This window comes from Spodoptera frugiperda, chromosome 8, assembly GCF_023101765.2.
Source record: "Spodoptera frugiperda isolate SF20-4 chromosome 8, AGI-APGP_CSIRO_Sfru_2.0, whole genome shotgun sequence".
Classification (NCBI taxonomy): Eukaryota; Metazoa; Arthropoda; class Insecta; order Lepidoptera; family Noctuidae; genus Spodoptera; species Spodoptera frugiperda.
In genome coordinates, this window is record NC_064219.1 from 7,465,886 (window position 1) to 7,490,509 (window position 24,624).

Sequence of the window (24,624 nt, forward strand, 5' to 3'; positions counted from 1 at the left end):
CTGCAAGGAATTTTGACGAACATTCATTATCAAAATAAATATATCGATTTATTTCTCCTAATCGATTATCAGATTTAGTTGCACTTCACTACGGCATGTCATGTTAGACAAGGAGGACCAAGAATATGACACGACACCAACCATACTCGACCGACAGACGAACGAACGGTTCACATATTTACGGTTCCTTCCTACTTTGCCAGTACGTTGTCGGTTCTGTGATCACAGTTTTTATTAATGAATGGGGTATTTTGTAGGTCATATATTAAAGGTGATATAAAAAAGGTATATTCAATTTATTTGTGCTGTTATTTTGTCTTTATATTTAATTATAACTCTTTATTATTCGAAATTGTGAATCAATCGTCTAATGTATTCAAATGCCGTGCACATATTTCTGTCATTGGTTGCCCTTATACTTGTCTGTTTGTGAATATACTTGAGGTATTTTGCTAATAAGAAGATGGTCCTAGACCTTTAAGTTAAGATGATCTCGCCGGCCACGTTGACATGCTCATGTTGGCATTTTTTTTATCCATCGAAACTTTCATACTGCTGAAACTTTCACATATTTTTCAAGAATATTTTATTTTTATTAAACTAAAATAGTTGATACGCCGATACATGTCCATGTATTCTTCTTATTATGCATTTTATTTTATTGTGAACTTAGATATTACAAATACTATCCCTATTACTTGTTAGATTTTAACAAAGGTTGAAGTTCTGGAGACTTATAAAATAATTCTTCCTCACTTTGTACTTAATTCTCAACATTGACTAAATTTTAAATACTATTTAAAGTTATTAAATATTATCTCATGTACCTGTAGTATTTACCTACTAGCTGTTATCTATAAGGTTCACTTAAAATTGATTGTATCTTTTTAAAACACACTTACTTAGAAATTACAGATATTATGTGATAAACAAATTAATTTACTTACCAAAAGATTAGATTTTATTTAAAATGTACATAGTTACCTACATAATGTGCTGTGACTAACATACTACAACTTTTTTTTTTGTTTCAACAGGTACCCAACATCCACAATGGGGTTCATATTTAATTTGATTAAGAGATTATTTACAATAACCATAAAGACTGTTTTCTTTTTGGTTCTTTTATCTGCCGTCATTGTTCTGATCCCCAACTTCCCGCCATACACAAAGTTCACCAGCATTGAGTAAGTGCACATTAAATTTTTATAAGACATTTATGTATAATACTTACCTTGGATTTTTAAAAATTAATTCTTGTTTTAGGATTCAATCTCCACAACCAAGAGTTGGTCCACTAGCAACCAATGGGGCCTTAAACAATGGTGGGAAACTGTACTCTGGTAAACTATTGGGACCTGAAGCTTTCCAGTTATACAAAGGAGAAGTATACACCGGCTTGGCTACAGGAGAGATTGTGAAACTGACACCACAAGGCCATGTTACATTTGTCACCAAAATTGGGGAACCATGCAGTAAGTATACCTAGTACCTAAAATCAAAATGTTTTCATATTATTTCAACCTGAGATTCTGTTTATATCATTATCTAATATTGTTTCCAATTATTCAAGCCATTCATATCAGACCATTGTAATCAACTTATATATTTAAATTATCAAACCATTACAAATGGTGAACTATTTGTATTCATTGTATACATAATAAAATTACTGATTATGCCGAATGAAACTAAAATTACCCATTTTGTTACTTAACTTTGTTAACTTTAACTTGTTTTAACTTGTTGTGTTAACTTTCTTATTTATTTCAGGTGGACTTGCTTATGAACACATTTGTGGCCGACCACTTGGCTTTGTCATTGATAAAGATGGAAACTTATATGTAGCCGATGCATACTATGGTATTTGGAAGGTAAACGTGAACACAAACAAGAAACAACTCCTGGTGTCTCCAAGAGTTTCCATACAGGACCGTCTGCCTAAACTATTTAACTCAGTTGCCTTGGCTAAGAATGGAGATTTATACTGGACTGACTCCAGCAGTGATTTCGAACTAAAAGATGGAGTAATTAGCTCCATGTGTGATCCTTCAGGAAGGTAATACTAATTCCTATGGTTCTTTTTTAATATTTTAAACCTTTTTAGGCATTTTAAATTAATATTTAATGTTTTAATTATAGATTATTCCATTATGATGCTGCTAAAAACCAAAGTAAAGTACTTTTGGACGACTTGTGGTTTGCAAATGGTGTGGTTGTGTCACCCAATAATGATTTTGTTGTTGTCTGCGAGACATTCCGTAGCAGATTGATGAAATACTATCTCAGTGGACCCAAAAAAGGACAGTCTGAAGTATTTGCAGATGGACTGCCAGGTAAGTTGTTGACATTATTTAGTTAATTGTCTCAAAATCACCACAGATGTCATGTACTTCGTATTGTTGATATAATGCACATAATCAATCAACAACTATTTGTAACTGTCTAGCATTTTTAAACCTATTATTATTTCCATTCCATTACTTATCTTACGAATTCTTATTGCTTAATTCATCCAATTGTTAAGTGATATAAATTTTATTAATGATATTAGAAAAACTTATCTAAATAAGTAAAGTTTGAAGCTATCTTTGCATTATTAAAATATTTTACGTGTTTATAAACCATCATGTCTAGAGACAGTATTAATTATTATTTTATTGGACCATGCTCCCGCTACTGGTCGGCTCCTATTTTTAAATTTTTAAATGTTATTATGTTTTTTATTTTTATAAGTAATGTTTAAAAATATAATTTAAGAGTGTTTTAAGTAAATATAATAATATTATAATAAAATATTATAAAAAGTTTTGCTGACTAACCAACTTATCAATAAATCTATCGTAATCCATATCTTTTCTAAATGGATTTATGCAATCATAGCATCACTTTTTGATCATGATTAAGAAATATAGGTCTCGCTAGAACATTATAAAATAATATTTTATCATTAGAAAATGATTATCATTCCATTAATCTTTTTGTAAAATTAGAAATAGATATATTTTGTTTGTATTATCAATTAGCCACAAAGTCTGTCGTATTTAGGTAAATTGAGGTTTGTAAAATATATTTAGGATAAGATAAAAAAAAGTTGCAAAGTCTACAGTCCAAAGATTACAGCATTTTTTTGATTTTAGTGATATATTATTAATGACCTTTAAACATACAGACCTATTAGTGTTTATTTAACACTAGTTTACTGACATTATCGTTTGATTTGTAGTGATGAGGTCATGTCATGACTATAGGTATACCTATTAGCATGAAATTAATTAAAAACAATTTATGTATGTAAACAATTCCATGTCAGTCAGTGTTGTATAGGGATACAAAAACTTTATTTTGTCATAGTATAATGTATTTTATTTTGAAAACATTTCAAATAACATTTCATTGGTTGCAAAGCACTTGATAATTTTCATCTAGATTTTAGGTATTATTCAATAAATGTCCTTATATCCAAGATGTTCTCGATTGAACAGTTTCTTGATCATGTAAACTTGTAACATCCCCACAACAAACATTAAACTTATTTGGATGCCGGACCAAACGTCGACAATGAAAGTGTCTTCGAAAGCCAAGTAACTGTCGCGCGACTTAGTCGCAGCATATATGCTAAGCAGATGTCGGGACTTGACCACGTGCGCTAACGTGGCCGATAAAGAATCTGCGATTTTACCAACTTCCAAGTAGTAACTTTCACCATTTTCATCGGTTCCCTCCCATTCTAATATTTCTTTTGGTTCGGCTTCGTCGCCTTCAGCGTCTTTCTGTCCATCTCCGCTGTCACTCCCCGTCGTTGCTTCTGCGTCACTTCGAGTCACTCCATTTTTGTCTTCTACTAGCACATACAAGAACACAAGTTTAGAATTCATCATACTGTATGTGTTGTCCATACAGAATGCGTAATCTCCGTCCATTTCCAAGTCCATGATAATAGAGTTTTCGGAACTTTTATGATCCGTCAGTAGCGTGGCATTCTTGGGGTCAATAACTTTGAAGTTAATGTCCAAATCTCCATGTTGGCCATCCAGTACCTGGTAGTACACTTCCAACATCTGTCCGGCTTTCCCTGTTTCGTAGACACACGTCTCTACTCCTGGTTCTATTCTGAAGTTAACGTCACTCACGTATATATTTTGCCCATAACATTTTGTTAAGAATATTGTTGCAAATAAAAATAAATTAATGTAAAACATTATTGTAGATGAAGCGACTTAGAAGTTACTGTTGAAAGTAACGTATGTAGAACATGGTCTTGGTAATTCATGACGTCATTATTGATACAGGTGCTCTGTATCATTTTATTGTGGTTACTACGGTCGACATACTATATTCATCTGTTTAATTATTACACTTCATATTTACTCAATGCGTTCTTTTTATCTGCAAACAGGCACCCCCGACAACGCGCGCCCTCTACCGGACGGGTCTGGTATCCTGGTTGCGCTGTACACTGTATTCGAAGAGGACCGACCACCCCTAACAAAATTGATGGCGGCCGCGCCATTGTTTAGGAAGTTGGTAGCGCGTCTTCACAGACTTGTCGAGATACCGTTCGAATATCTTAACAGCCTTTCTCCAAACATCATCTTTGAAGAAATCTTATATAACGTAAGTATACAAAGTTAACACCTATCATCTTTTTATATACCTTATATACATAATACCTATAAATAATTAAATACTAATGTAATCTGTAAATCTTTACAGATTGGACACTTCAAAACTTTGTCTGGTTTAACTCCACCAATGGCTGGGCTTGTACAATTAGATTGGAATGGAAATGTTGTGGCTGCATATTACAACACAGACAAATCTTTGGGCCACATCAGTGACGCCATTGTGTTCAATGGTAAGCTTTACATGGGTAGTCCTCATTTACAAGACTATGTCGGAGCAGTACCTGCTCCTCCTCAATTGAAGAAAGCATTCGAATCATCCAAACAAACCGAAAGTCCTAAAGTTGAGACAAAGCCCGTTCAACAACCACCTGTAAAAAAGACTGAAGAGAAACCTAAAGCTGCCCCTAAACCTCAAGAGCCCAAGCCCACGACCACACCGCCGCCTAAGCCTGCTGAAAAGAAAACTACACCACCACCTAAGCCTGCTGAAAAGACTACTCCTCCACCAACTAAGCCAGTTGAGAAGACTACTCCTCCACCACCTAAGCCAGTTGAGAAGACTACTCCTCCACCACCTAAGCCTGTCGAAAAGACTACTCCTCCACCGCCAAAACCTGTCGAAAAGACTACTCCTCCTCCACCCAAACCTGCAGAGAAGACACCTCCACCCAAACCTGCACAGAAGACTCCCCCACCACCACCGAAACCTGCCGAGAAGACACCCCCTCCACCTCCCAAGCCTGTCGAGAAAACTCCTCCAAAACCTGTAGAGAAGGTTACTCCGCCACCACCGAAACCTGCAGAAAAGGTTACACCTCCACCACCAAAGGTTGCTGAGAAGACTACTCCTCCTCCGCCAAAACCTGCGGCAAAGGCTTCTCCACCCCCCAAGGCTGCGGAGAAACCTTCCCCGCCACCACCAAAACCGGCACCAAAGGCAGCCGAGAAACCTTCCTCACCACCACCTAAAGCCGCCGAACCTAAAAAAGAAGAACCCAAGGTTCAAACTGCTGAACCTAAACCCAAACCAATAAAGGAGGAGATCCCGTCAGACACCATCAAACCAACTAAAGAAACTTTAAAAGTCATAAAGAAGGATGGTCCTGCTGAAATCCATGTGCCTGCGCAGTGAGTTACATATGGTTGTGGTAATTTAATTTAAATGTAACAGATTAAAGATCTCTCAGTAAGGAACAAAACATATGTGGGAACTTAAAGCATTGGGTGGGGTTAATAATAATAATTAATTACTGTTCTAAAATATTAAGAAGATCTGCAAGTTGCATTTATTTACTCGTGTAAAGTACGTTTGTGTACAATAATTCTTTCCCTTGGTAACAAAACACACGTTACTTAGAAAATTTACTCTTCACTATGTAGTAAAATAATTTTCTATCTTTGTCTATAAGGGTGGGATCAATAGAGTGAGCTCCTCTTTAAGTTTCATGAAAAATTACGATATTTTTCTAAAGCAGTTGTTGAGCTGCACTCGTATGGTCCCACCAGTTACTATTACTACACTACGCCACTAGATCTAGGCCCGTAGGCGAATAGTTGCACTGATTTATTAGCTAGTTCACATTCCTTTCCATTCCAACCTTTATTCTTAATTATGTAATGTTGAGTATTTGTATTATGCTAGACTTTTTATAACCCTTGTTATTTAACTTCGAACGAATGAGGTTCTTCAATGTCGGAATCCATTTTATAATTGTGATATGTGTGATTTGTTAACATTTATTGGACCAATTTATTAATGATAAAAATAATAATTCTACATCACATTAAATCTTCTGCTGCCGATTGAATTGATAATATATGCGTACATACATATTATATTATTTTAAGGAAACTTGAAAGAAATAATATAGCAATGTTTAGTGCAAAATTGTTGTACATGTACCTATTGTAATACCTCACTTGTTACATGTTGTACAGATATCGTTACTCGTATTGTTAGTTACCAGTCACCAATTAGTGCAATTATAAATGTTTATTTCAAATTATTTACTACAGATATTTATATTGTTGTTATGTCAGTCAACACTTTATTGGAGCGAAATTACAATATTATATTAGAGCCACGATAAAATGTTAGCGAATGGGGTTATAATATAAAAATAGTGAGTGAATTATTATTTATTAAAAAGGACATGTTTCTGAGAAAGTGTCGAACTGTTTTATTTTGTCATAAGTATAATGCTATGTTATGTAAAATGTTATACACAGTAACAAGTACACTGGTAATTTCATCCAAAAGAAATACATAAAAGAGCAATATTTGATGTTTAAGCAATAAAATATATTTTTATTACATTATGTACATTTATATATTAAAACATTAAAAAAATAAACCCATCTTTGTATTATACTGACGCTTATATTCACACAACCTCATTATTACAGTAAATGTGTACACAACTGCAGGTTACAAGGTTTTTCGTCTGATTTCCGGGTTTAAACTCCTCTATGCAACTATATTCTTTAAGAAATTAATATTTTTAAAAATTGAAATCTATACAACCCCAAAAACTATAACAGTAGAAATAATATGTATTAACTTTTAACCACGTTCAAAAAAAGGGAGGTGCTCAATATTTTGACAGTCTACCAGAGAGAGTTTTGTTCTCCAGAACCACTGATTCGAATTGAAAAATTATTTTTGTGTTGAATTGTCCTTTTATCGAGGAAAGCTATAGACTATAAAACATTAAGCCACGATCAATCAGCAGTCTGAAACTGCGGGAGTAGCTGATTGGCTATAAAGTCAAAATGGCAGATGGATTTAGTTTTGTGTGATGGTACAAGTGCGGACAAGCCTCGGCTACGAGTCGTTTAAAAACTCGTGTCACTATGGTAGAAGCAAACTTATAGATGATTGATACAAAAAACTGAGTCCTATATGCAGAAGTTTTAGCTACCTTTGGGCTGTTGATGATGTTTTAATAGAGCCAATGGGGAAAGTCAATGTTCATTGATTGTAGTACTAAACAAATAATCGTTCACATCCAATAAAACAATAAAATTGGTTTAATTTCATTTACTTTTGTCAAGGAAAATATTATGAATAATATGTTTACAATATAAAGTGACAACGTAAGTATTATCGACATAATATAGAGGTGTGAGTGCGCGATTTTCAGGCATGTGCCATCGCGTCCCACTTAATTCTTTACAAATAGTTAACACAAACATTTGCAGAATATGTGAGAGCTAATAATTATTATATAAAAATTGTTCACGCGTAACATATAAAATGGAATGTAAAATTGTTCAGAACCGAGCTTACATACACAACGTTAAAAAGGCATTTCTAAGTTTGGAGTTTTTCTCTTAACAAAGTTAGGGCATTCATGGTCCTGCCAAATAGAAGAGATCAAAAAGGAGAAATACAAGTGTTACATATCCTATTCATAATACTTCTTTATTCTCAATAAATATTACTATGTACATTGGAAATATTAACACTATTTGGTGTCTAATTCAATTTATTGCATTAATATTCAATTCACTTTTCCGCGCTATCTCCTAATATCTACACTTATTATTTCAACTTGAACGCCACAATTTTTATACCTGTATAGTCGATCCTCCGTACATTCGGTACTTGTAATAAAAATTGGCATATGAGCGAACCCTACGGTAATCTGTTAAAACAATCTTCTTGTATGTAAGGCAAACCGCATTAGCATGTTTTATTTTCACCATATTTGATGAAACAAGTCTTGTCTATCCTATTACGTGAGCAAAAAAAAGGCTGTTGCTAAATAAACACTTGTTCCGCTGCGAGCGCATCCGCAAACGGCTTGACGACGCACCGCGTAGCGAAGTAGAATATTAAACCGAACGTTATTGAAATGGGAAGCGCCGGCAACGCTTTCTTGAGTATTGCTAGCAGAAGGAGTGTTAGACACAAACCCTGTTGACAAAATAAAATCAAATTACTATAATACAAAGCACACGCGAGCCAAGAAATGAATGCTCACGTTAGCAAATATATCAAACTGTTTGGATAGTATAAAATGATACTCACAATTAATATAGCTACAAAACACGCGAGCGTTGTGTTCCAGTCTCCGTAAGAGCTGGCCTTTCCGACCAGCACGCTGTAGAATATGAAGTCACCAAGCCCGAGCTTCACGCCCTCTGTCAAGAAAAACATCATAGTTATAGTACAAGGCTGAGTAATATGAGACCGTAACTAAGTAAGGAAAATATTGAAAAGTTTACATTCAGCGCTCAGGCTCCAATCCAATGTAATTAATGAATAATTGAAAAGTAAGAGTGATAAATAAATACGTACTTTCTTCGTCGTCCGCGCCGGGTTGTGGCGCGGCGTGCGCGGTGTTGGGTCGGTCGATGCGCGTGGTGTACCGCGGCGGCTCGGCGCGCTCCACCGTGTCCACGCGCAGGCGCCGCTGTTGCTGCGCACGCGCGCGCCACGCGGAGTCAAACCCGGCCGCGTCGCCACCCGCCCCTGCCGCCTCATTCGCCTCGTTTTCCCGGGAACCTGAACAAAACACTTAGAATATCGTAATCAACTCCACGCTTTATTTACCTCACTTGTTAATTTGCAATTTATATCAAGTTTTATTTTAATTATACAAGTCATCTGCAGCAGTAGTAAGAGGTAAAGCTCTAGTCAAATAGAATGTTAAAGATATACATAGTTAGAATGGTAGGTGTGTGAGTGACAGTAACAGCATAATATGGGATGCGTAAGTGGGACATGGGGAGACGGACCGTGCGGGTTGAGAGGACGCAGCTCGCGCGCGCGCGGCTCACCTGGCGCGCCGGCCGCGCCCGCCGCCACCGGCCTCGGCTCCGCGCCGCCCTCCGCGCCGCCCGTCGTCGTCGCCGCCAGGCAGTACATCACCGTCGCTGAAATTATCACAAATATAACTTTCTTAGAAATTTTACTAACTCAAAAATTAGTTTTTTAATTAACTTAGTAGTATTATTCTCGTAAATAAACTTGTGACTGTATGGGCGTGTAGTGTGTATACCATTTGTGTATTTTGTCACCTAGCATTATTTGTGTCCCATAGGGGCATAGCTTATAACAGGTAGTTAGGTACAAATGTGATGTAACACTGCACATCATTAGTCATTTATACAGCCTTGCTTCATTGAACCACTTTTTAAATAGCATCAGGTCAGCAACTAATCAATAAATATTTAAAGAGAACTCTAATCAATACTCACATGAATAAATTAAGGCAGGGAATATTGGTTCGTTTCGTTCTTGTGCTGTTTCTACTAGTATTCTTAAAGGCCCTTTTGGAGTTAGCACTGCTATCAAATCTGGAATAGTAACATTTTAACATGAGATTATGTAAATTTTGGAAGAATATTATTCTTGATAACTTTAACATAACTTATACTGCTTACCCCAAATAGATATGACAGCCAGAACAGCCCAAGTGGTCCACTCGGGTAGGTACTTGATAAAGACAAGTGCCATTAGTGCCGCAATGAATATAAGATAGGCCTGTTGCAACCTCAAAGGCCCCTTCCAGTGGATCACAATCATACCCACAACACCAAAGTTCCACATGCCAAATATTAATGTTATGTAGTCCATTGGAATGTTGTATGCTCTTAAGGCTTCCCTATAAAATTACAATGGTCAAATTAGGAACTATAGCTTTAAAAAAATATGATAGTTAAATCTCAGCATTATCTGAAAAACTTAAACAAAGAAACTTTCTTATTAAAATGAAGTAAAGAACAATATATTTCTTGTTCTGTAAAATGATTATTATAAATTTTCCAATTGGTAGTTGTTGTGCTCAATGAACAATGGTGGAGAGACAACTGGTATATTATTATAATCTATTATTGTAAAAAAAATCTTTCAAGGAAAAAGAATACTCACTCAATATATAAATATGAGAACAAGAACAGCAACATGAGTGAGGACAGTATGAGCCACCCGTGAATGATCTTGTAGCATCTCTTCTTGTATAATACTATGAGTAACACAGTCATTAAGGCAATCACACTGAGCAGGATCAGCGAGTTGGCAAGAGCATTCCATACTTTTGTCACTGCATATGGACTTTCCTCATGAAAAGGTGTGTATGCTCTGGAAACAAATAAATCATTAATAAAAAATAACTTTAACAATAAGTAAAGATATGGTTTTTTATGTTAATAATACTTACAAATATACATCTTTAACTGAATAAAAATTGATTGAAGATATTGTCGCGACAACAACAAGCATACAGAGAGTGACAGGCACAAACAGTTTGATGACATGGCGGGCTCCATATTTCAGTTCTAGCTCCTCAAGTTGGGGCTCTGCTGGGGGTGGTGGCGGGGCAGCATTAGGGACTGAACCGCTGCCTGACCCCGAGGCACCACCAGTCACTCCATCCACACTCTGAAAAGGATAAAAAATAAGTGAGAATTTTCTAAAGCACTTATTATTGATAAACTTTTAATAAACTAATATGTTAATTAAACCATCAGTGTCTTATGCACCACTGCTGAAATGTCAACATATAAGACAACATTTGTCAAGGTCAAACATGCAATGGGTTAATATAATTTGAATACAAAATAATAAATAAAGTATTGCATCACAACTTCAATATCCAATCACGAAAATGTGTGCATTTACAAAATTGGCATGCATTCAAATTATTATGTTGCAGTTTGTAGTCACATGCCTGTCACAAAACTATTACATCTGTATAACAACAAGAAGATATTCAAAACAACAGCATCTGATTCTAAACAATACTAACTGACATATTATCAAGTCTACTGTAATAACAATCTGTTATTTAGTACAGAATCAATGTATATATTGTTACCAATAATGTAAATAAAAAGTAAGAGAGCAGTAAATAGCCAATATCAACATTCTTATGGCAAGTTTACAACTGTATGAACTGTATCATTAATACAATTTGACTTTTAAGGAAATACTACACTTTTTCATCAACTTCGATAGTGGGTGTTGACTAATGGTTTAGTCATAGATTGGGTCTGAGAAGCAATTCTATATTCGTAATTGAAATGTAGTTGTGGTCAGAGTAAAACTTACACCGTATGATCGCTGATTATCTGGCTTAGTCTTTCGCTTTTTCGCTATTCTTTCGGCGATCACCCGATCGGGACGAGCTTCTGCGATGTGGCCGTCCATGAGTGCCGTGTGCTCTGTCGCCTCCTCTGTTTCACTGCCGGTGTCACTCATTCAAGAATTCTTTGCGGCTCACACATTATGTTTAAAACTGTTTTAATAATAATGAATGGCAGGTTGTCCTACTTGTGTATTCAATAAAACAAAGCTTTTGGCAAACGTCCTACACGTCTCGAAAACTATGTTTAGATTAATGTTGCGCTATCATCCACAGATAATAAAAACCGTAAATGAACCGGTCAGTGATGACAGCTGGGATTTAAGAAAATCGACTAAAGAAAATAAGAAAAATCCATTTTTTTTTAATTCGTTTATGTGAACATAATACAAACATATAAAAATACATATAAAAATCGCCAAACTGTGAGCCAGTTAAATAAAACAATGTGAACATTTAATTCTTTCTAATTGTATCGATTAAATAAATCTTGAGTTTATTATATCTATGAGATGAGTATACGATATTTGGACCATTTCATTTATGGTCACGACTTTATCGTTGTCGGCTACTCATTAGAGATCATGAACATGAAGAGCCTTTGATTCACTCTACAGTCGGTGGCGCTGGGTTGGTCCGTTCCCAACAAAATGGTTGATCGGACCGATTGCTGGCCCACGATTGGTGGGCCGATCCAGTAGGGCCAGTATGTAATGTCTCGATAATTAGACTATCCACTATGCAGACATAAGAATAGATCCGAAGATTAACTTGTTAAAATTAACTCTTTATATAGTTCAATATAAGTCAGCGTTAATAGTATAGACTAGCTTCTTCGTCCGCGAATAAATGGCTTCAGGCAGCTTTTTGTATAGATGTAGAAGTTTGTAAAAGGGTAATGCAGGGAGGCACATATAACTTATTTTCGTTAGTTGTCTTTAGAATTTTATTGTTGAACATATTAAATTGTATCATTATATATTGCCGTGTATAAGAAATATTTTCGTATATAAAAAAAACTAGTAAATTTATTTTAGACCTGTACTAATTAATAACATTAAAAATGCAATAATATCATTATACAGCACATTTTATTGCGCGAAATTATAGAAGACAGATGCAAAATATTAATTAAACAACTATAATTATTAAATGGAAACTCTTTATAGGTAAAGTCCCTCAGGTGTGCCTTCCTTTTTGCGATATAAGACACTCTCCTTTGATTTCTTGAAATCTTCATTAGTTACTTTCATGCGGCGTTCTCGTAACGCCATCAATCCAGCTTCAGTACAAATTGCCTGAAATATGAACATAACATTAGAAAATTAAAATGAGAAAGCTTTAAATAACAATTCAGTTGAAATATGATAAACAAAATTATACCTTAATGTCTGCACCAGACAGATCATCTTTAGACATAATAAGTTCAGATAAATTGACATCGTCAGCTAGAGTCATCCTTGATGTGTGAATGGTGAAGATCCTTCTCTTAGTCTTCTCGTCAGGCAGAGGAAATTCGATTTTCCTGTCTATACGTCCAGGCCGAATCAATGCAGGGTCTAATGTCTCTATGCGATTTGTGGCCATGATTACCTGTGGATTAAACCTGGTCGTTAGAATGTATAACATTACAAATAAAAATGAACTTACATAAATATTTATCTAACCCTGCCAGAAGGCCACCCATTTTTCACAAGATATATGTTATTATGAGTATAATTTAACATAATTACATATTTATTTGACAAACATGTCCAGGAGAAACTAAATAATAGAATTGAATGGCTTCTATTAAAAAAGTTTTACTTACTTTGACATCACCTCGTGAATCGAATCCGTCAAGCTGGTTAAGTAACTCCAACATAGTCCTCTGGATTTCCCTCTCTCCACCAGAATTTGAATCATAACTAAAACATTAACATTGTTAGAATCACAGTTACTAATACATTTGATTTATTTAACAATGAAGTATATAATTTTTGTACCGTTTTGTGCCTACAGCATCAATTTCATCTATGAACACAATTGAGGGAGCATGCTCTTCGGCTACTCTGAACAGTTCACGAACAAGTTTAGGTCCATCTCCCTGCACAAATAAATATTATACCATTAATTACATAATTTTCTTTTGATGAATTTATAAACTAATGACAAATTAATGTTACAAGTTTACCAAGTATTTCTGAATGAGCTCTGAGCCGACAACTCGCAGGAAAGTGGCCGAGGTCTGGTTGGCAACTGCTTTGGCTAGCAAGGTTTTGCCAGTTCCAGGTGGACCATAGAGAATCACACCCTTAGGAGGTTTGATACCCATCTCTTCATAGTATTCTGGGTGAGTAAGGGGCAGCTCCACAGATTCCTAAAATAACATATTGATGTTAATAACAAATAAAATAATGTATTAAATTTACATAACATGTTTTTATTTTGTTAATAGTTTTTACCTTAATTTCCTGTATCTGGGTGTCCAGACCTCCAATGTCAGCATATGTCTCCTGAGGGGCCTTCTCCAACTTCATAACTGAGACCATCGGATCTGTATCATCTCCCAATACTCCTACTACAGCATGAACCTGGCAAAAGACATTTACTTGTAATAATTGGTAACTAGTATGTATAAAGTGTACATTGCAATCCACAAGTATACATTGAAATTAAAATTAAAACTATAGATAGATATAATTGAATATAGATAGATATGGTGGATGGTTTTTGTAAAACCTTTTTTGGCAGAAATCTTGAAATTATCATTGATTAACAAAGAAACATAATACAAATGTTGCAATTGACTATTCATAGGCCAAAACAATTTGTATTCATCTAAGGTTTTATTGGGACAAACATTAAGAAACATTACAAACAATTTTGATGGTATGAAAGTAACAACAAATAATAAAAGAAAATATTTAAAAATAATGTACAAAACAAAGGGTAATGGTAAATAAAAATAGTTAGGACCTCCTTATTAGAAGTTAAAGCTTACCTTATGGTTCAAGAGCACTGAACAGCCAGGCTCTAGCTGGTCCTTGTCTACAAAGGACAAGATGCTGACATAGTGCTCACTACCCACAGAGGTAGACACAATAGCATGGTTGTCATCAATGATTTCCTCCAAGTTGCCCACAGACATTGGGGTTCCTCTAAGGTCATCCACCTGACAACATTACACATACAAAAATTACAATTAAAAGTGAAAATTGAAATAAGGTCTGAGACTCCAGTTTTATAATGTGTACGTTTACGGTATAATGAATTGCATTTTTGCTATGTATTATTGAAACTGTTCTTTTAATGACAAAGAAAACAATATCTTACCTTAGACCTTTCCTCCTCAATCTTTTCCTCCTGGGGCTTCAGTCTTTCTTGATTACGGATGAATTCCTCCTCCATAAGCAGGTAATCCTTGATTCTTTCTAATTTCAACAGCTTTAGTCTACACCGAGTGTGTGGTGTCACTTGAGGTAGTTTCAACGCAGCATCAGGTCCTTTAGCCTTGCGCTTCTTCTTACCAACTCTAGTAGGGATTGGGGGTTCATATTTCTTCTTTTTATCTTTGTCATCTTTTTTGTCTCCACCGCTGCCTCCGCCAGATTGGTTCTGACCCTAATAGCGAAACAAATTCAATGGATTCTACTATGACCAAACTCAAAATAATTGAATGTTTATTTGTTGTAATTGATTGAATATTAAGCACAGTTATTACTTACCATTATGTATTTCTACTAAAATTCCAATTTAATATAAAATTCTAACTTATTTCGATCAAAATCAATGACTATGACTTCAGATACCGATGATTACAAAGCGGAATTTGTGGAACCACAGATATTGTAAAAATATTGTCATTCATTCTCTTTGACTTTTCTTAGAGTTGTCTATAAACTTATTAATTGAAGTCCACTTTGTTATTCCTGTAATTATCGTTTTTTTGAAAAATATATGAATTACCACTCTATTATTTTTCTTGGGTACTCTTAAGTAAAACACTTTTGTTAAATATAAAAATTTTATTATGTATTTAACAAAAGGATTTTTAGTTACAAATGGTCTAAGTACGATAAAATATTAAAAACTTTTCAGTTTTGTTCAAGCATTTTATTATTGTCTTCCAAAAAACTAATTAGAAATGACTACTTACTAATGCAACAAAACGTAACTTGACGTGTCTGATCGTCGTGTACGCCTCATGTCATTTTATGGTTTTTGTCGTATGGAGGAATACTTACGAAGTGGATTGTGTATTTTAAATAAATTATCTGAAACGTGCAGTTATTTGTTACTTTTATATCAATGAGATCTTAAAATGTATCTGAAGTGTTTATATTTCAGGCTCTATTTTCGTTAAAATCAAGATTTTCTCCCAACAGCTGATGTCAAACATTTGGCAATAATCATAATATTGTAACAACGATTTACTAGTTTCCAAGATGGTTTTAGCGGATTTAGGTCGCAAAATTACTACTGCTCTGCAGTCTCTAAGCAGAGCTACCATCATAAATGAAGATGTATGTGTTATTTATGAAAATGTTATTAGAATCTTTCCATTTGAACAAATGTTCATTGGTATGTAAATCACTTTCAGGTTTTAAATTCTATGCTAAAACAAATTTGCGCTGCTCTACTGGAAGCTGATGTGAACATTCGTTTAGTGAAGAATCTTCGTGAAAATGTTCGCGCAGTCATTGACTTTGACGAGATGGCTGGTGGTCTCAACAAGAGACGGATGATACAATCTGCTGTGTTCAAAGAACTGGTCAAGGTATGAAATACTCTAATATAAGATATTGTATAAAATATTAATTATATTATAAACAAGGTAATTATATCAGTGTTATCATTAGTCTTCTAAAAAAGTGTGCACAGTTTAGAGAAAGTATTGGCCAGTAAAAACAGATTATGTAAAAATATTGTGATAATTTCAGCTGGTGGACCCAGGTGTGAAACCTTATCAACCAATCAAAGGCAAACCCAATGTCATCATGTTTGTAGGTCTGCAGGGTTCAGGGAAGACCACTACCTGTACAAAACTTGCATACCATTATTTGAGAAAGAATTGGAAGTCATGTCTAGTCTGTGCTGACACATTCAGAGCTGGTGCCTATGATCAGGTCAAACAGAATTGTACTAAGGCCAGAATACCTTTCTACGGAAGGTAAGTATTGTTTTTTTTTATCATAGAAGGCTGAAATTATTAATCACTTTTCCTTTTTCTATAATCTCATAATTAGTATCAAACAATCTTTTGATTTACAACTTGTAAGATTCCTATAATAAAAGTTCCTTGTAAAATGTAAGGTTCACAGTCAGGTTAATCAATAATTTTACCTTTTTTCAGTTATACAGAAGTTGATCCAGTAGTGATAGCAACTACTGGTGTGGAAATGTTCAAGAAGGAAGGATTTGAGATGATCATTGTGGACACTAGTGGACGTCACAAACAGGAGGAGTCATTGTTTGAGGAGATGTTGGCTGTTGCTAATGCTATTGTGAGTTTCTTGCCTTGTATGTACAAACTGCTGAGCTGATTATGATAGAATGTTGATGTGAAGATAGTCTTATAACCCTTAGCTTAGCTATTATAACAAAAAATCGTAATGAAAATACTTGTTTATTGTTAAAAGCAAAATGTTTTCTAATTTTATAATTAAATGTTAATTCAGAATAACTCACTTTTTACAGAAACCAGATAACATAATATTCGTGATGGATGCCGCTATTGGACAGGCTTGTGAGGCCCAAGCCAGAGCTTTCAAAGATAGAGTAGACATTGGTTCAGTTATTATCACAAAGTTAGATGGTCACGCCAAGGGAGGTGGTGCATTGTCAGCGTAAGTTTCTTGGAACAATATGTAGCTTAATATTAGCTCAATGCCAGATGCCATTCTAGAACAGGTTACTGTGAATCTGTGATTCAGATACATGTTAATTCAATAGGTTCATTCATTTAAATATATATCATTATACATGTTATGGAGTAAAATACCAAAAGCAATTTGTTCTTTAGTGTTGCAGCCACACAGAGTCCTATCATCTTCATAGGTACTGGAGAACACATTGATGACCTGGAACCGTTTAAAACAAAACCTTTCATCAACAAACTACTTGGCATGGGAGACATTGAAGGCCTTTTGGATAAAGTGAATGAGCTCAAACTTGATGATAATGATGAATTATTAGAAAAACTCAAACATGGACAGTTCACATTGCGTGCTATGTATGAACAATTCCAGAACATTATGAAGATGGGTCCTTTTTCACAAATTATGGTATGTTATGATCTTAATTTGCTTTTTTTTTATAATTGGGTTGTAGTGATATTTATAAAAATATTTCCACTTTTAACAGGGCATGATCCCAGGATTCTCTCAGGATCTAATGTCAAAAGGCAGCGAACAAGAATCAATGGCTAAACTGAAGCGGCTTATGACCATTATGGACTCTATGAACGAAGGAGAACTCGACCATCGCGATGGCGCCAAACTTTTCTCGAAACAACCCACCAGAATCACTCGAGTTGCACAAGGCGCAGGTGTCACAGAAAGAGATGTAAAAGATTTGATTGCGCAGTACACTAAGTTTGCAGCCGTTGTGAAAAAGATGGGAGGTATTAAAGGATTATTCAAAGGAGGTGACATGGCAAAGAATGTTAACCAAACTCAAATGGTTAAACTGAACCAACAAATGGCAAAGATGATGGACCCACGCATCTTACAGCAGATGGGTGGCATGACTGGGCTCCACAACATGATGAGGCAGTTGCAACAGGGCTCCAGTGGGATGAATAGTTTAATGGGTGGCAAATGACACTAGTTTTAGATTCTGCCATAAGCCAATCAAAAATGTTTGTAATTATTAAAATGTATTTTAACCAATAAAGGTGGATAATTGTTTTTTTTTATTTTTTTTTCTGTAAAAATTAAGAACTACTGTAATAACGTTGACTTTTAGTTTCATGTATCATACATTAGTGTGTACAATATTGAATTCTATTTTATTTTACAAGAAAACAAAATATACCGATTCGGTTGTGATTATGGTATCGGTGTTTTATTTTATACACCTGTAGTATCATTGTAAATTGCTGATACTGTTAATTTTAAAAGAAAAGAGTAGTACTGCGTAATACCCCTTTATCCGAATTGGGAATCAATTGCAGGTGCCGATTAAAGAAAAAAAAAACATTGAGATTTTATATGTGTGTAGTTTCATAAGGGCCCACTTGGCAGCTTGACTGCATTGCCAAACTGCGGTAGCCAGCCAGCTTGTGTAGGCGAATGTATGCAGTGTATTTTACTAGATAAGTAAGCAATAATTATAAGTTCTTCCACATCGGTTGCTATACTGCACAGCCAGTTAGACAAGTGCTCGTCAAAAAGCATATAACTTTAGTGCAACTCTCCTCTCCCACCTCTTATAAATGGCGTGACGTTATAACTATATATCATTACTATAGTTTAGTTTGTAATTACTAGTATTATTAATATGTGCTGTGCTGTAAACGTTGTGTGTAAACGGAATTACGACAAGTACGTATAATGTCTTTGAATACACCTTACAATTACTATTGTATAGTATATAGTATTTTTCTACAGTAGTATTTGAGTCTTTCTGAAAATATTCTACTATCAGGTTATAATTATTACAGTTGAAAATTAATTTAACAACGATGATGGTTGCCTCACCTCTATCGACTGACAGATTGACACACATTAAAGTCATTGTCATTTGATTTTGACATATTTATGTTATTTTCAAAAGTGTATTGATTTTGCTAGGTGCCTGGGATTTTAGGTATAAATTAAGTATTAAAAAACGTTATTAATAGCGTTATGTACACTTTATGTTTAGAAATATTCAAGCTTGGTAGATTCTTTCCAAAACGGGTAATTATTTTAGGTTATAAAACAAACTAATTTATGTAGGTTAGAAAGATACTCAGTTTCTTGAAAAACTATTTTAGGAATCAACTATGATTGATAATTAAGAAATCAAACTGTTGCATTTATGTTTTTAATGCCGTTAACATCATATATTTAACTTTCAGGCATACTCAACTCTTAACAAGAGTACAATTTTACACCGCATCCCTCGATCGAAAATGGATGAAGAATTAAAATGTCGAGAAAATCCAGTCGTGTTACGTCTAGACTCGGCAGAATTCCAGAGCATCTTTACCCCAGAAGTTTTAGCACTGAAAAATATCTTTGATAAATATAAATATGAAATAAGAATAGCTGGTGGTGCCGTAAGGTAGCAATAGACATTATGTTGTCATCTTTACATATCATTGCATCAGTATTTCTTAGAATGATTTATTGCATTCTTTGTAGAATAAAATTACATTAATATTTAAGCTAATTAGTATTACCTAGTTGCAATAATATGAAATGTTCACAGGGACCTCTTGATGGGTCTAAATCCAAAAGATCTGGATTTTGCTACAACAGCAACACCACATCAAATGAAAGAAATGTTTACTACTGAAAATATTAGAATGATCAATGCTAATGGAGAGAGGCATGGCACTATAACAGCCAGGATTAATGACAAGGAAAGTTTTGAGGTGACCACACTGAGGATAGATGTACTTACTGATGGACGCCATGCAGAAGTAGAGTTTACTACAGACTGGAAACTTGATGCCAACAGGAGAGATCTTACAATCAACTCCATGTTTCTTGGTGAGCAATAGCACTTATTTTTGTATGTTTTAAGTATTTACCATTTTTACCATCTTACATAAAGTCTAATTAATTTTTTTTTTAGGTTTTGATGGCTCAGTGTATGACTATTTCTTTGGCTATGAAGATTTAAAAAAGAGAAAGATTGTCTTTGTTGGTGACCCTGACAGAAGAGTGAAAGAGGATTATTTAAGGATAATGAGATATTTCCGTTTCTATGGAAAAATTGCAGACAAACCTGACAACCATGAGGAAAATACCCTCGAAGTCTTAAAAAATAATGTAAAAGGTCTGCAAAACATATCTGGGGAACGAATTTGGGTGGAGTTAAAAAAGATGCTGCAAGGCAATTTTGCTGGTAATCTATTGAAGACTATGATTGATGTGGGTGTTGGAGAATACATAGGTAATAATATTTGCTTTTTGTATAATAACAGAAAATGTTTCCAACCTTCTTAGTGATTATGGATATGTTATAACAAACAACACTATACCCTGCAGGTTTACCAGCATCTCCAAATATAGAGGAACTGGAGAGATTACTAAAAAGAGCTGAACACCTGAACTTGCATCCAATTTCTTACCTGGCAGCACTCCTAACAGACCTGGATGAGGTCACAGTTCTATACAACAGGCTCAAGTTCTCTGGTTATGATAGAGATCTAGCTTACTTCCTGGTGGAGCACCGAGGAGACAAGGAAGGCAGCAGGCCATTATTGTAAGTGCACTTATCAATACTCACAAGATGATCAGTTTTAGATTGCATGTGTCAACAATTTTTTTTATTTTCCAGACCATATGAAAAACTGGTATTAAATTCCAAAATAAAACAAAAGGATGCAATTGAATATGTAAAGGAAGTTTTAAAATACAGAGGGGATAAACTCTTTGATCAGTTCAATGAATGGGTGGTACCTAGGTTCCCAATTAGTGGTAAGGTTTTAAAAGAAGCTGGAGTGCCACCTGGCAAAATGTATGGCCCTATCATTAGCAAAATCAAAGATATTTGGATTGAAAGTAATTACAAACTATCAGAAGCAGAGTTAGTTCAACACATCCCTGGCATCATAGAGGAATTTGATAAGAATAAACTAAATCCATAAAAGCTTAAGATGTTTCATTTCTCATTTATTATATTAGAATATATGAAATATTAACAATATCTATGATTAAATATAATAATCTTTTAGGTGCAAGGACTAAATAAAAATAATTTCAATAACTTTTATTTTTTGGGGCTTCATAAGGTTCATATCTATCACAGCCATCGTCATCATCCTTGTGATCTAAGAAGCATCTCTTGCAGAACAGATATCTGCATCCAAGGCACCTCATCCTTGCATCTTCATTGCAAATCTCACAAAATGGTAGTTCATCACATGGAGGAATCTCATCTTCAATAGTTGCCTCTTTCTTTATCTACAAAATAATTTGAAAATTTAATCTGATTCAAAATAAAGCTGCAAAATAGGGTTTAGTTAGTTTAAAGACTTAAAAGTATTCATTTGAAGTTGTTATTATTTACCTTCTCAATAATTTTTTTAACTGTGGTTTCCTCATCCTCTGATTCATCACTTTTCTCCTCTGGTTTGCTTTGTGCTACTCCCGCTGGAGCAGGTTCTGAACCTTTCAGTTTCTGCACCCGAGACTCAATACTGTTGATAATCCCATCAAATTCATTTTGGTATTTAGTATCTATGCCAGTTTGTTCCATATATTGTTTTATTAAGTCATCTGCTTGCTCTTGCTCTGTTCTTGTGTCTGGTGGTGGTAATACAGGCTGAAACAAAGCACCCCTAATTGATGAGTATGTAGACAGACCAGAGACAACGTACTCAGTGAAAAAGTATGAGCAAATCTTGCCATATAATCTTTGCTAAATTCAATGTGAGACAGACAGATGCAAAATGTATATTAACTATAAATTATAATAAATTTATTAATAAATTATAATAAATATATATATATTTTTGTCAAGATACCTTAGCATTAACCACTTCAACAGGTACTCCTCTCAATTTTGCCAGTCTGGCATATATCTCTGCATCTGAAGTAGTGGGTGTTTCGCCTTTGATATTCTGGAGACGGTTTTTTATTTCTTCATCTTTACTCAAAGGATTACTTGTAGTTTTATTTTCTTTTAACTTTTGTAATCTATCTAATATTTCTTGGTTTGCTTGTTTTTCACCCATGGCACCTAATCTCCTGAATAACATCAGTTGTTGATATTAATTTATATTTTTTTAAGTGTACTCCCTTTGTTAATAAATAGTTACATAGAATTTATATTTACCTATAGTATGCATCAGGGGCTTCTACTGTTTTAGGTTCAGTAGGTTTAGCACTATTGTTTTTACATTTTGCACATACCTAAAACAGAATATTTTATGAAACTAACAGTGGTCTAAGATCTTTAAAAGAAATTTCAGTTATCTTAGGCGTAGTTAAGAATTTCAATTTGTAGATACTTTTCGGACCTTGGCCTCCGCATTTAATTTTGGTAAGAACATTTTATTATCCAAACATTTTGAGCAGTAACTGAAGCCGCAGCTGGGACATCCTTTCTGTAAAATATTAGATTATATAAAATTAACAATATAAATTACTGCTAATCAAAATTCGTCTAGTCTAGAGAAATAAATACCTCTTTACGAAGCAAAGAAAACGGTTTTGTGCAGGAATTACACGACATCTCCACAGAAATTGAAAGCCGTCTATTGAGGAGCTCTAAATTCAATTTCTGGTTTTGTTTTTGGTCTTACAATTTTATTATAAGATACTGAGAATCAAGTAAACAAATACCTTTGGGTTTGGGTAGGATTTTTTGTCAAAAATGAATCAGCTGTCATTGTCATTATCATTCATTAATGCCATGAACACATTCATCCATTAAGCCAGTTGCAGACTTGTTCCGTTAGCCGATATGGTTTTTCACACTCTTGTGTACAGACAGCAAACTAGGCGAACTATCTAACTAAGCTATGTGAATATGAAAAATTGCCTCGTCTGCCTTGTCGACTGTGTGAACTAAGTTAAACTGACTTAGTTTAGTTCTTGGTCTGTTCTGTATTATATTTATACTGTTACACTAGTATATTCTGTGGTAGATGGATGACATCGTCATTGTAAACAATGTGTTATTATTGTTTACACACAAAATATTTTCTTTCAATATTAACTTTCATATTTATAACGAAGCAAGATGAACCTTAGAAATATATTGCCTCCCAATATATATGACGTGATTGACAGAGCCGGAATATCGACGGAGAGACAAATCATTCTTTTGTCAATTTGGGATATCAAGAAATACACAAATTTGAATTTAGACGATATCTTGCTGCTCAAAAATATCGTGACTGAACACGTCTGCCCTACGGTTTCTACGGGTAAAGAAGAACTGAAGAGATTTAATTGTAATAAAGCAGGAGTGACAACAGGTTGTACTGGAATAGATAACCTGTTGGCAGGTGGCTTTCGCAGAGGCACATTAACAGAAGTGTTTGGAGAAAGTGCCAGTGGAAAGACGCAGCTAGGACTACAAGTAGCACTTAATAACTGGGCTCAGGGATGTGTTTATATTTGCACGGAAGATTTGTTTCCAACTAAAAGATTTGAGGAAATGAAAACATCTCTTCCCCAGTTTGACTCAAGAATTGACTATGGGAAGAATATATTTGTGGAACATATAACAGAAGCAATAGATCTATTGTCTTGTTTAAGGGTTAGATTGCCCAAGTTGCTAGAACAGCATCAATTAGCACTTATAGTGATTGACTCTATAGCAGCACCATTTAGATGTGAAACTAATAACTATGTGAAGAGAGCTGAAGATTTAAGGGAAGTTGCTATTCTTTTAACATCAATGGCTCAAAAGTTTGATTTAGCCATTCTGTGTATAAACCAAGTCACAGCATCTTTTGAAGACTCCAACAGTGTTTTGCCAGCATTAGGCCTGGCATGGTCCAATATGGTTACCACCAGATTAATGTTAAAGAAAACTTTAAATATATTAGATGGTAAAAGTTTAGGAAAAATAACCAATCACCAGATTGCTTATAATCATGAAACCTGTATCAGAGAACTGCATGTAATGTTTGCCCCTCATTTATCCAATATGTCAACACAATTCATTGTTACAGCTAGTGGCATACAGGACATTCCTAAATAAAAATGTACTCTATATTGCTATCTTCTTTTATTGTAGTACCTATTTCAAGAATA

The 24,624-nt window shown here is 34.6% G+C and overlaps 8 protein-coding genes across 10 annotated transcripts; 4 read left to right on the plus strand and 4 right to left on the minus strand.

Moving 5' to 3' along the window:
• The first annotated feature begins 124 nt into the window (after window positions 1-124).
• On the plus strand, window positions 125-6,982 carry LOC118275760 (adipocyte plasma membrane-associated protein Hemomucin-like). Its single transcript, XM_035593833.2, has 7 exons — window positions 125-284; window positions 1,036-1,187; window positions 1,267-1,475; window positions 1,774-2,059; window positions 2,143-2,336; window positions 4,400-4,617; window positions 4,717-6,982. Exons 2-7 carry the CDS (start codon window positions 1,054-1,056, stop codon window positions 5,758-5,760), a joined length of 2,085 nt encoding a protein of 694 aa, XP_035449726.2. The 5' UTR covers window positions 125-284; window positions 1,036-1,053; the 3' UTR covers window positions 5,761-6,982.
• Window positions 3,165-4,347, minus strand: LOC118275906 (transmembrane emp24 domain-containing protein 5). The gene has a single exon (XM_035594027.2). It carries the CDS (start codon window positions 4,200-4,202, stop codon window positions 3,444-3,446), a length of 759 nt encoding a protein of 252 aa, XP_035449920.1. The 5' UTR covers window positions 4,203-4,347; the 3' UTR covers window positions 3,165-3,443.
• A 671-nt stretch (window positions 6,983-7,653) lies between the features above and the next one.
• On the minus strand, window positions 7,654-11,981 carry LOC118275902 (presenilin-2). 2 transcript variants are annotated; one of them, XM_050695502.1, is made up of 9 exons: window positions 11,686-11,981; window positions 10,796-11,016; window positions 10,507-10,716; window positions 10,020-10,240; window positions 9,834-9,932; window positions 9,414-9,509; window positions 8,932-9,138; window positions 8,662-8,774; window positions 7,654-8,547 (listed from the first exon to the last, which is right to left on the minus strand). In XM_050695502.1, the coding sequence occupies exons 1-9, from the start codon at window positions 11,833-11,835 to the stop codon at window positions 8,392-8,394; spliced, it is 1,473 nt and encodes a 490-aa protein (XP_050551459.1). In that variant the 5' UTR covers window positions 11,836-11,981; the 3' UTR covers window positions 7,654-8,391. The 2 variants fall into 2 exon arrangements, with proteins under 2 accessions (XP_050551459.1, XP_035449917.1); XM_035594024.2 differs by having other exon boundaries at window positions 9,372-9,509.
• An 810-nt stretch (window positions 11,982-12,791) lies between these two features.
• On the minus strand, window positions 12,792-15,594 carry LOC118275905 (26S proteasome regulatory subunit 4). Its single transcript, XM_035594026.2, has 9 exons — window positions 15,427-15,594; window positions 15,035-15,322; window positions 14,703-14,873; window positions 14,164-14,292; window positions 13,893-14,078; window positions 13,705-13,805; window positions 13,530-13,626; window positions 13,103-13,312; window positions 12,792-13,017 (listed from the first exon to the last, which is right to left on the minus strand). Exons 1-9 carry the CDS (start codon window positions 15,427-15,429, stop codon window positions 12,883-12,885), a joined length of 1,320 nt encoding a protein of 439 aa, XP_035449919.1. The 5' UTR covers window positions 15,430-15,594; the 3' UTR covers window positions 12,792-12,882.
• A 305-nt stretch (window positions 15,595-15,899) lies between these two features.
• On the plus strand, window positions 15,900-18,609 carry LOC118275903 (signal recognition particle 54 kDa protein). The gene is made up of 7 exons (XM_035594025.2): window positions 15,900-16,224; window positions 16,302-16,478; window positions 16,642-16,871; window positions 17,055-17,205; window positions 17,399-17,547; window positions 17,724-17,985; window positions 18,065-18,609. Exons 1-7 carry the CDS (start codon window positions 16,147-16,149, stop codon window positions 18,521-18,523), a joined length of 1,506 nt encoding a protein of 501 aa, XP_035449918.1. The 5' UTR covers window positions 15,900-16,146; the 3' UTR covers window positions 18,524-18,609.
• A 781-nt stretch (window positions 18,610-19,390) lies between these two features.
• LOC118275907 (CCA tRNA nucleotidyltransferase 1, mitochondrial) lies at window positions 19,391-24,585 on the plus strand. Of its 2 annotated transcripts, none has more exons than XM_035594029.2 (6): window positions 19,391-19,510; window positions 19,764-19,969; window positions 20,117-20,400; window positions 20,486-20,806; window positions 20,902-21,118; window positions 21,194-24,585. In XM_035594029.2, the coding sequence occupies exons 2-6, from the start codon at window positions 19,818-19,820 to the stop codon at window positions 21,501-21,503; spliced, it is 1,284 nt and encodes a 427-aa protein (XP_035449922.1). In that variant the 5' UTR covers window positions 19,391-19,510; window positions 19,764-19,817; the 3' UTR covers window positions 21,504-24,585. The 2 variants fall into 2 exon arrangements, with proteins under 2 accessions (XP_035449922.1, XP_035449921.1); XM_035594028.2 differs by having other exon boundaries at window positions 19,434-19,602.
• On the minus strand, window positions 21,508-23,192 carry LOC118275909 (abscission/NoCut checkpoint regulator). The gene is made up of 6 exons (XM_035594032.2): window positions 23,045-23,192; window positions 22,878-22,964; window positions 22,694-22,770; window positions 22,383-22,605; window positions 21,926-22,180; window positions 21,508-21,819 (listed from the first exon to the last, which is right to left on the minus strand). The coding sequence occupies exons 1-6, from the start codon at window positions 23,090-23,092 to the stop codon at window positions 21,616-21,618; spliced, it is 894 nt and encodes a 297-aa protein (XP_035449925.2). The 5' UTR covers window positions 23,093-23,192; the 3' UTR covers window positions 21,508-21,615.
• LOC118275908 (DNA repair protein XRCC3) lies at window positions 23,603-24,585 on the plus strand. Its single transcript, XM_035594031.2, has one exon. The coding sequence runs from the start codon at window positions 23,603-23,605 to the stop codon at window positions 24,569-24,571; it is 969 nt and encodes a 322-aa protein (XP_035449924.2). The 3' UTR covers window positions 24,572-24,585.
• Window positions 24,586-24,624: the final 39 nt, after the last annotated feature.

Bases quoted from the DNA above. Each gene is read 5' to 3' on its own strand.
- LOC118275760 (XM_035593833.2), top strand. From the start codon at position 1,054: ATGGGGTTCATATTTAATTTGATTAAGAGATTATTTACAATAACCATA. The intron at 1,188-1,266 runs GTAAGTGCACAT...TTCTTGTTTTAG, and splicing joins ACAAAGTTCACCAGCATTGA to GATTCAATCTCCACAACCAA. The intron at 2,337-4,399 runs GTAAGTTGTTGA...ATCTGCAAACAG, and splicing joins ATTTGCAGATGGACTGCCAG to GCACCCCCGACAACGCGCGC.
- LOC118275906 (XM_035594027.2), bottom strand. From the start codon at position 4,202: ATGTTTTACATTAATTTATTTTTATTTGCAACAATATTCTTAACAAAA.
- LOC118275902 (XM_035594024.2), bottom strand. From the start codon at position 11,835: ATGAGTGACACCGGCAGTGAAACAGAGGAGGCGACAGAGCACACGGCA. The intron at 9,139-9,371 runs GTCCGTCTCCCC...TGTTTTGTTCAG, and splicing joins GCGTCCTCTCAACCCGCACG to GTTCCCGGGAAAACGAGGCG. The intron at 8,548-8,661 runs GTGAGTATCATT...TTTTGTCAACAG, and splicing joins GTTTTGTAGCTATATTAATT to GGTTTGTGTCTAACACTCCT.
- LOC118275905 (XM_035594026.2), bottom strand. The intron at 14,293-14,702 runs GTAAGCTTTAAC...GTCTTTTGCCAG, and splicing joins CAGTGCTCTTGAACCATAAG to GTTCATGCTGTAGTAGGAGT. The intron at 13,806-13,892 runs GTAAACTTGTAA...TTATTTGTGCAG, and splicing joins AGCTCATTCAGAAATACTTG to GGAGATGGACCTAAACTTGT.
- LOC118275903 (XM_035594025.2), top strand. From the start codon at position 16,147: ATGGTTTTAGCGGATTTAGGTCGCAAAATTACTACTGCTCTGCAGTCT. The intron at 16,479-16,641 runs GTATGAAATACT...TGATAATTTCAG, and splicing joins TGTTCAAAGAACTGGTCAAG to CTGGTGGACCCAGGTGTGAA. The intron at 16,872-17,054 runs GTAAGTATTGTT...ACCTTTTTTCAG, and splicing joins AGAATACCTTTCTACGGAAG to TTATACAGAAGTTGATCCAG.
- LOC118275907 (XM_035594028.2), top strand. From the start codon at position 19,549: ATGTACACTTTATGTTTAGAAATATTCAAGCTTGGTAGATTCTTTCCA. The intron at 19,970-20,116 runs GTAGCAATAGAC...AAATGTTCACAG, and splicing joins ATAGCTGGTGGTGCCGTAAG to GGACCTCTTGATGGGTCTAA. The intron at 21,119-21,193 runs GTAAGTGCACTT...TTTATTTTCCAG, and splicing joins GAAGGCAGCAGGCCATTATT to ACCATATGAAAAACTGGTAT.
- LOC118275909 (XM_035594032.2), bottom strand. From the start codon at position 23,092: ATGTCGTGTAATTCCTGCACAAAACCGTTTTCTTTGCTTCGTAAAGAG. The intron at 22,771-22,877 runs GTCCGAAAAGTA...ATTCTGTTTTAG, and splicing joins AATTAAATGCGGAGGCCAAG to GTATGTGCAAAATGTAAAAA. The intron at 21,820-21,925 runs GTAAATAATAAC...ATTATTTTGTAG, and splicing joins TTAAAAAAATTATTGAGAAG to ATAAAGAAAGAGGCAACTAT.
- LOC118275908 (XM_035594031.2), top strand. From the start codon at position 23,603: ATGAACCTTAGAAATATATTGCCTCCCAATATATATGACGTGATTGAC.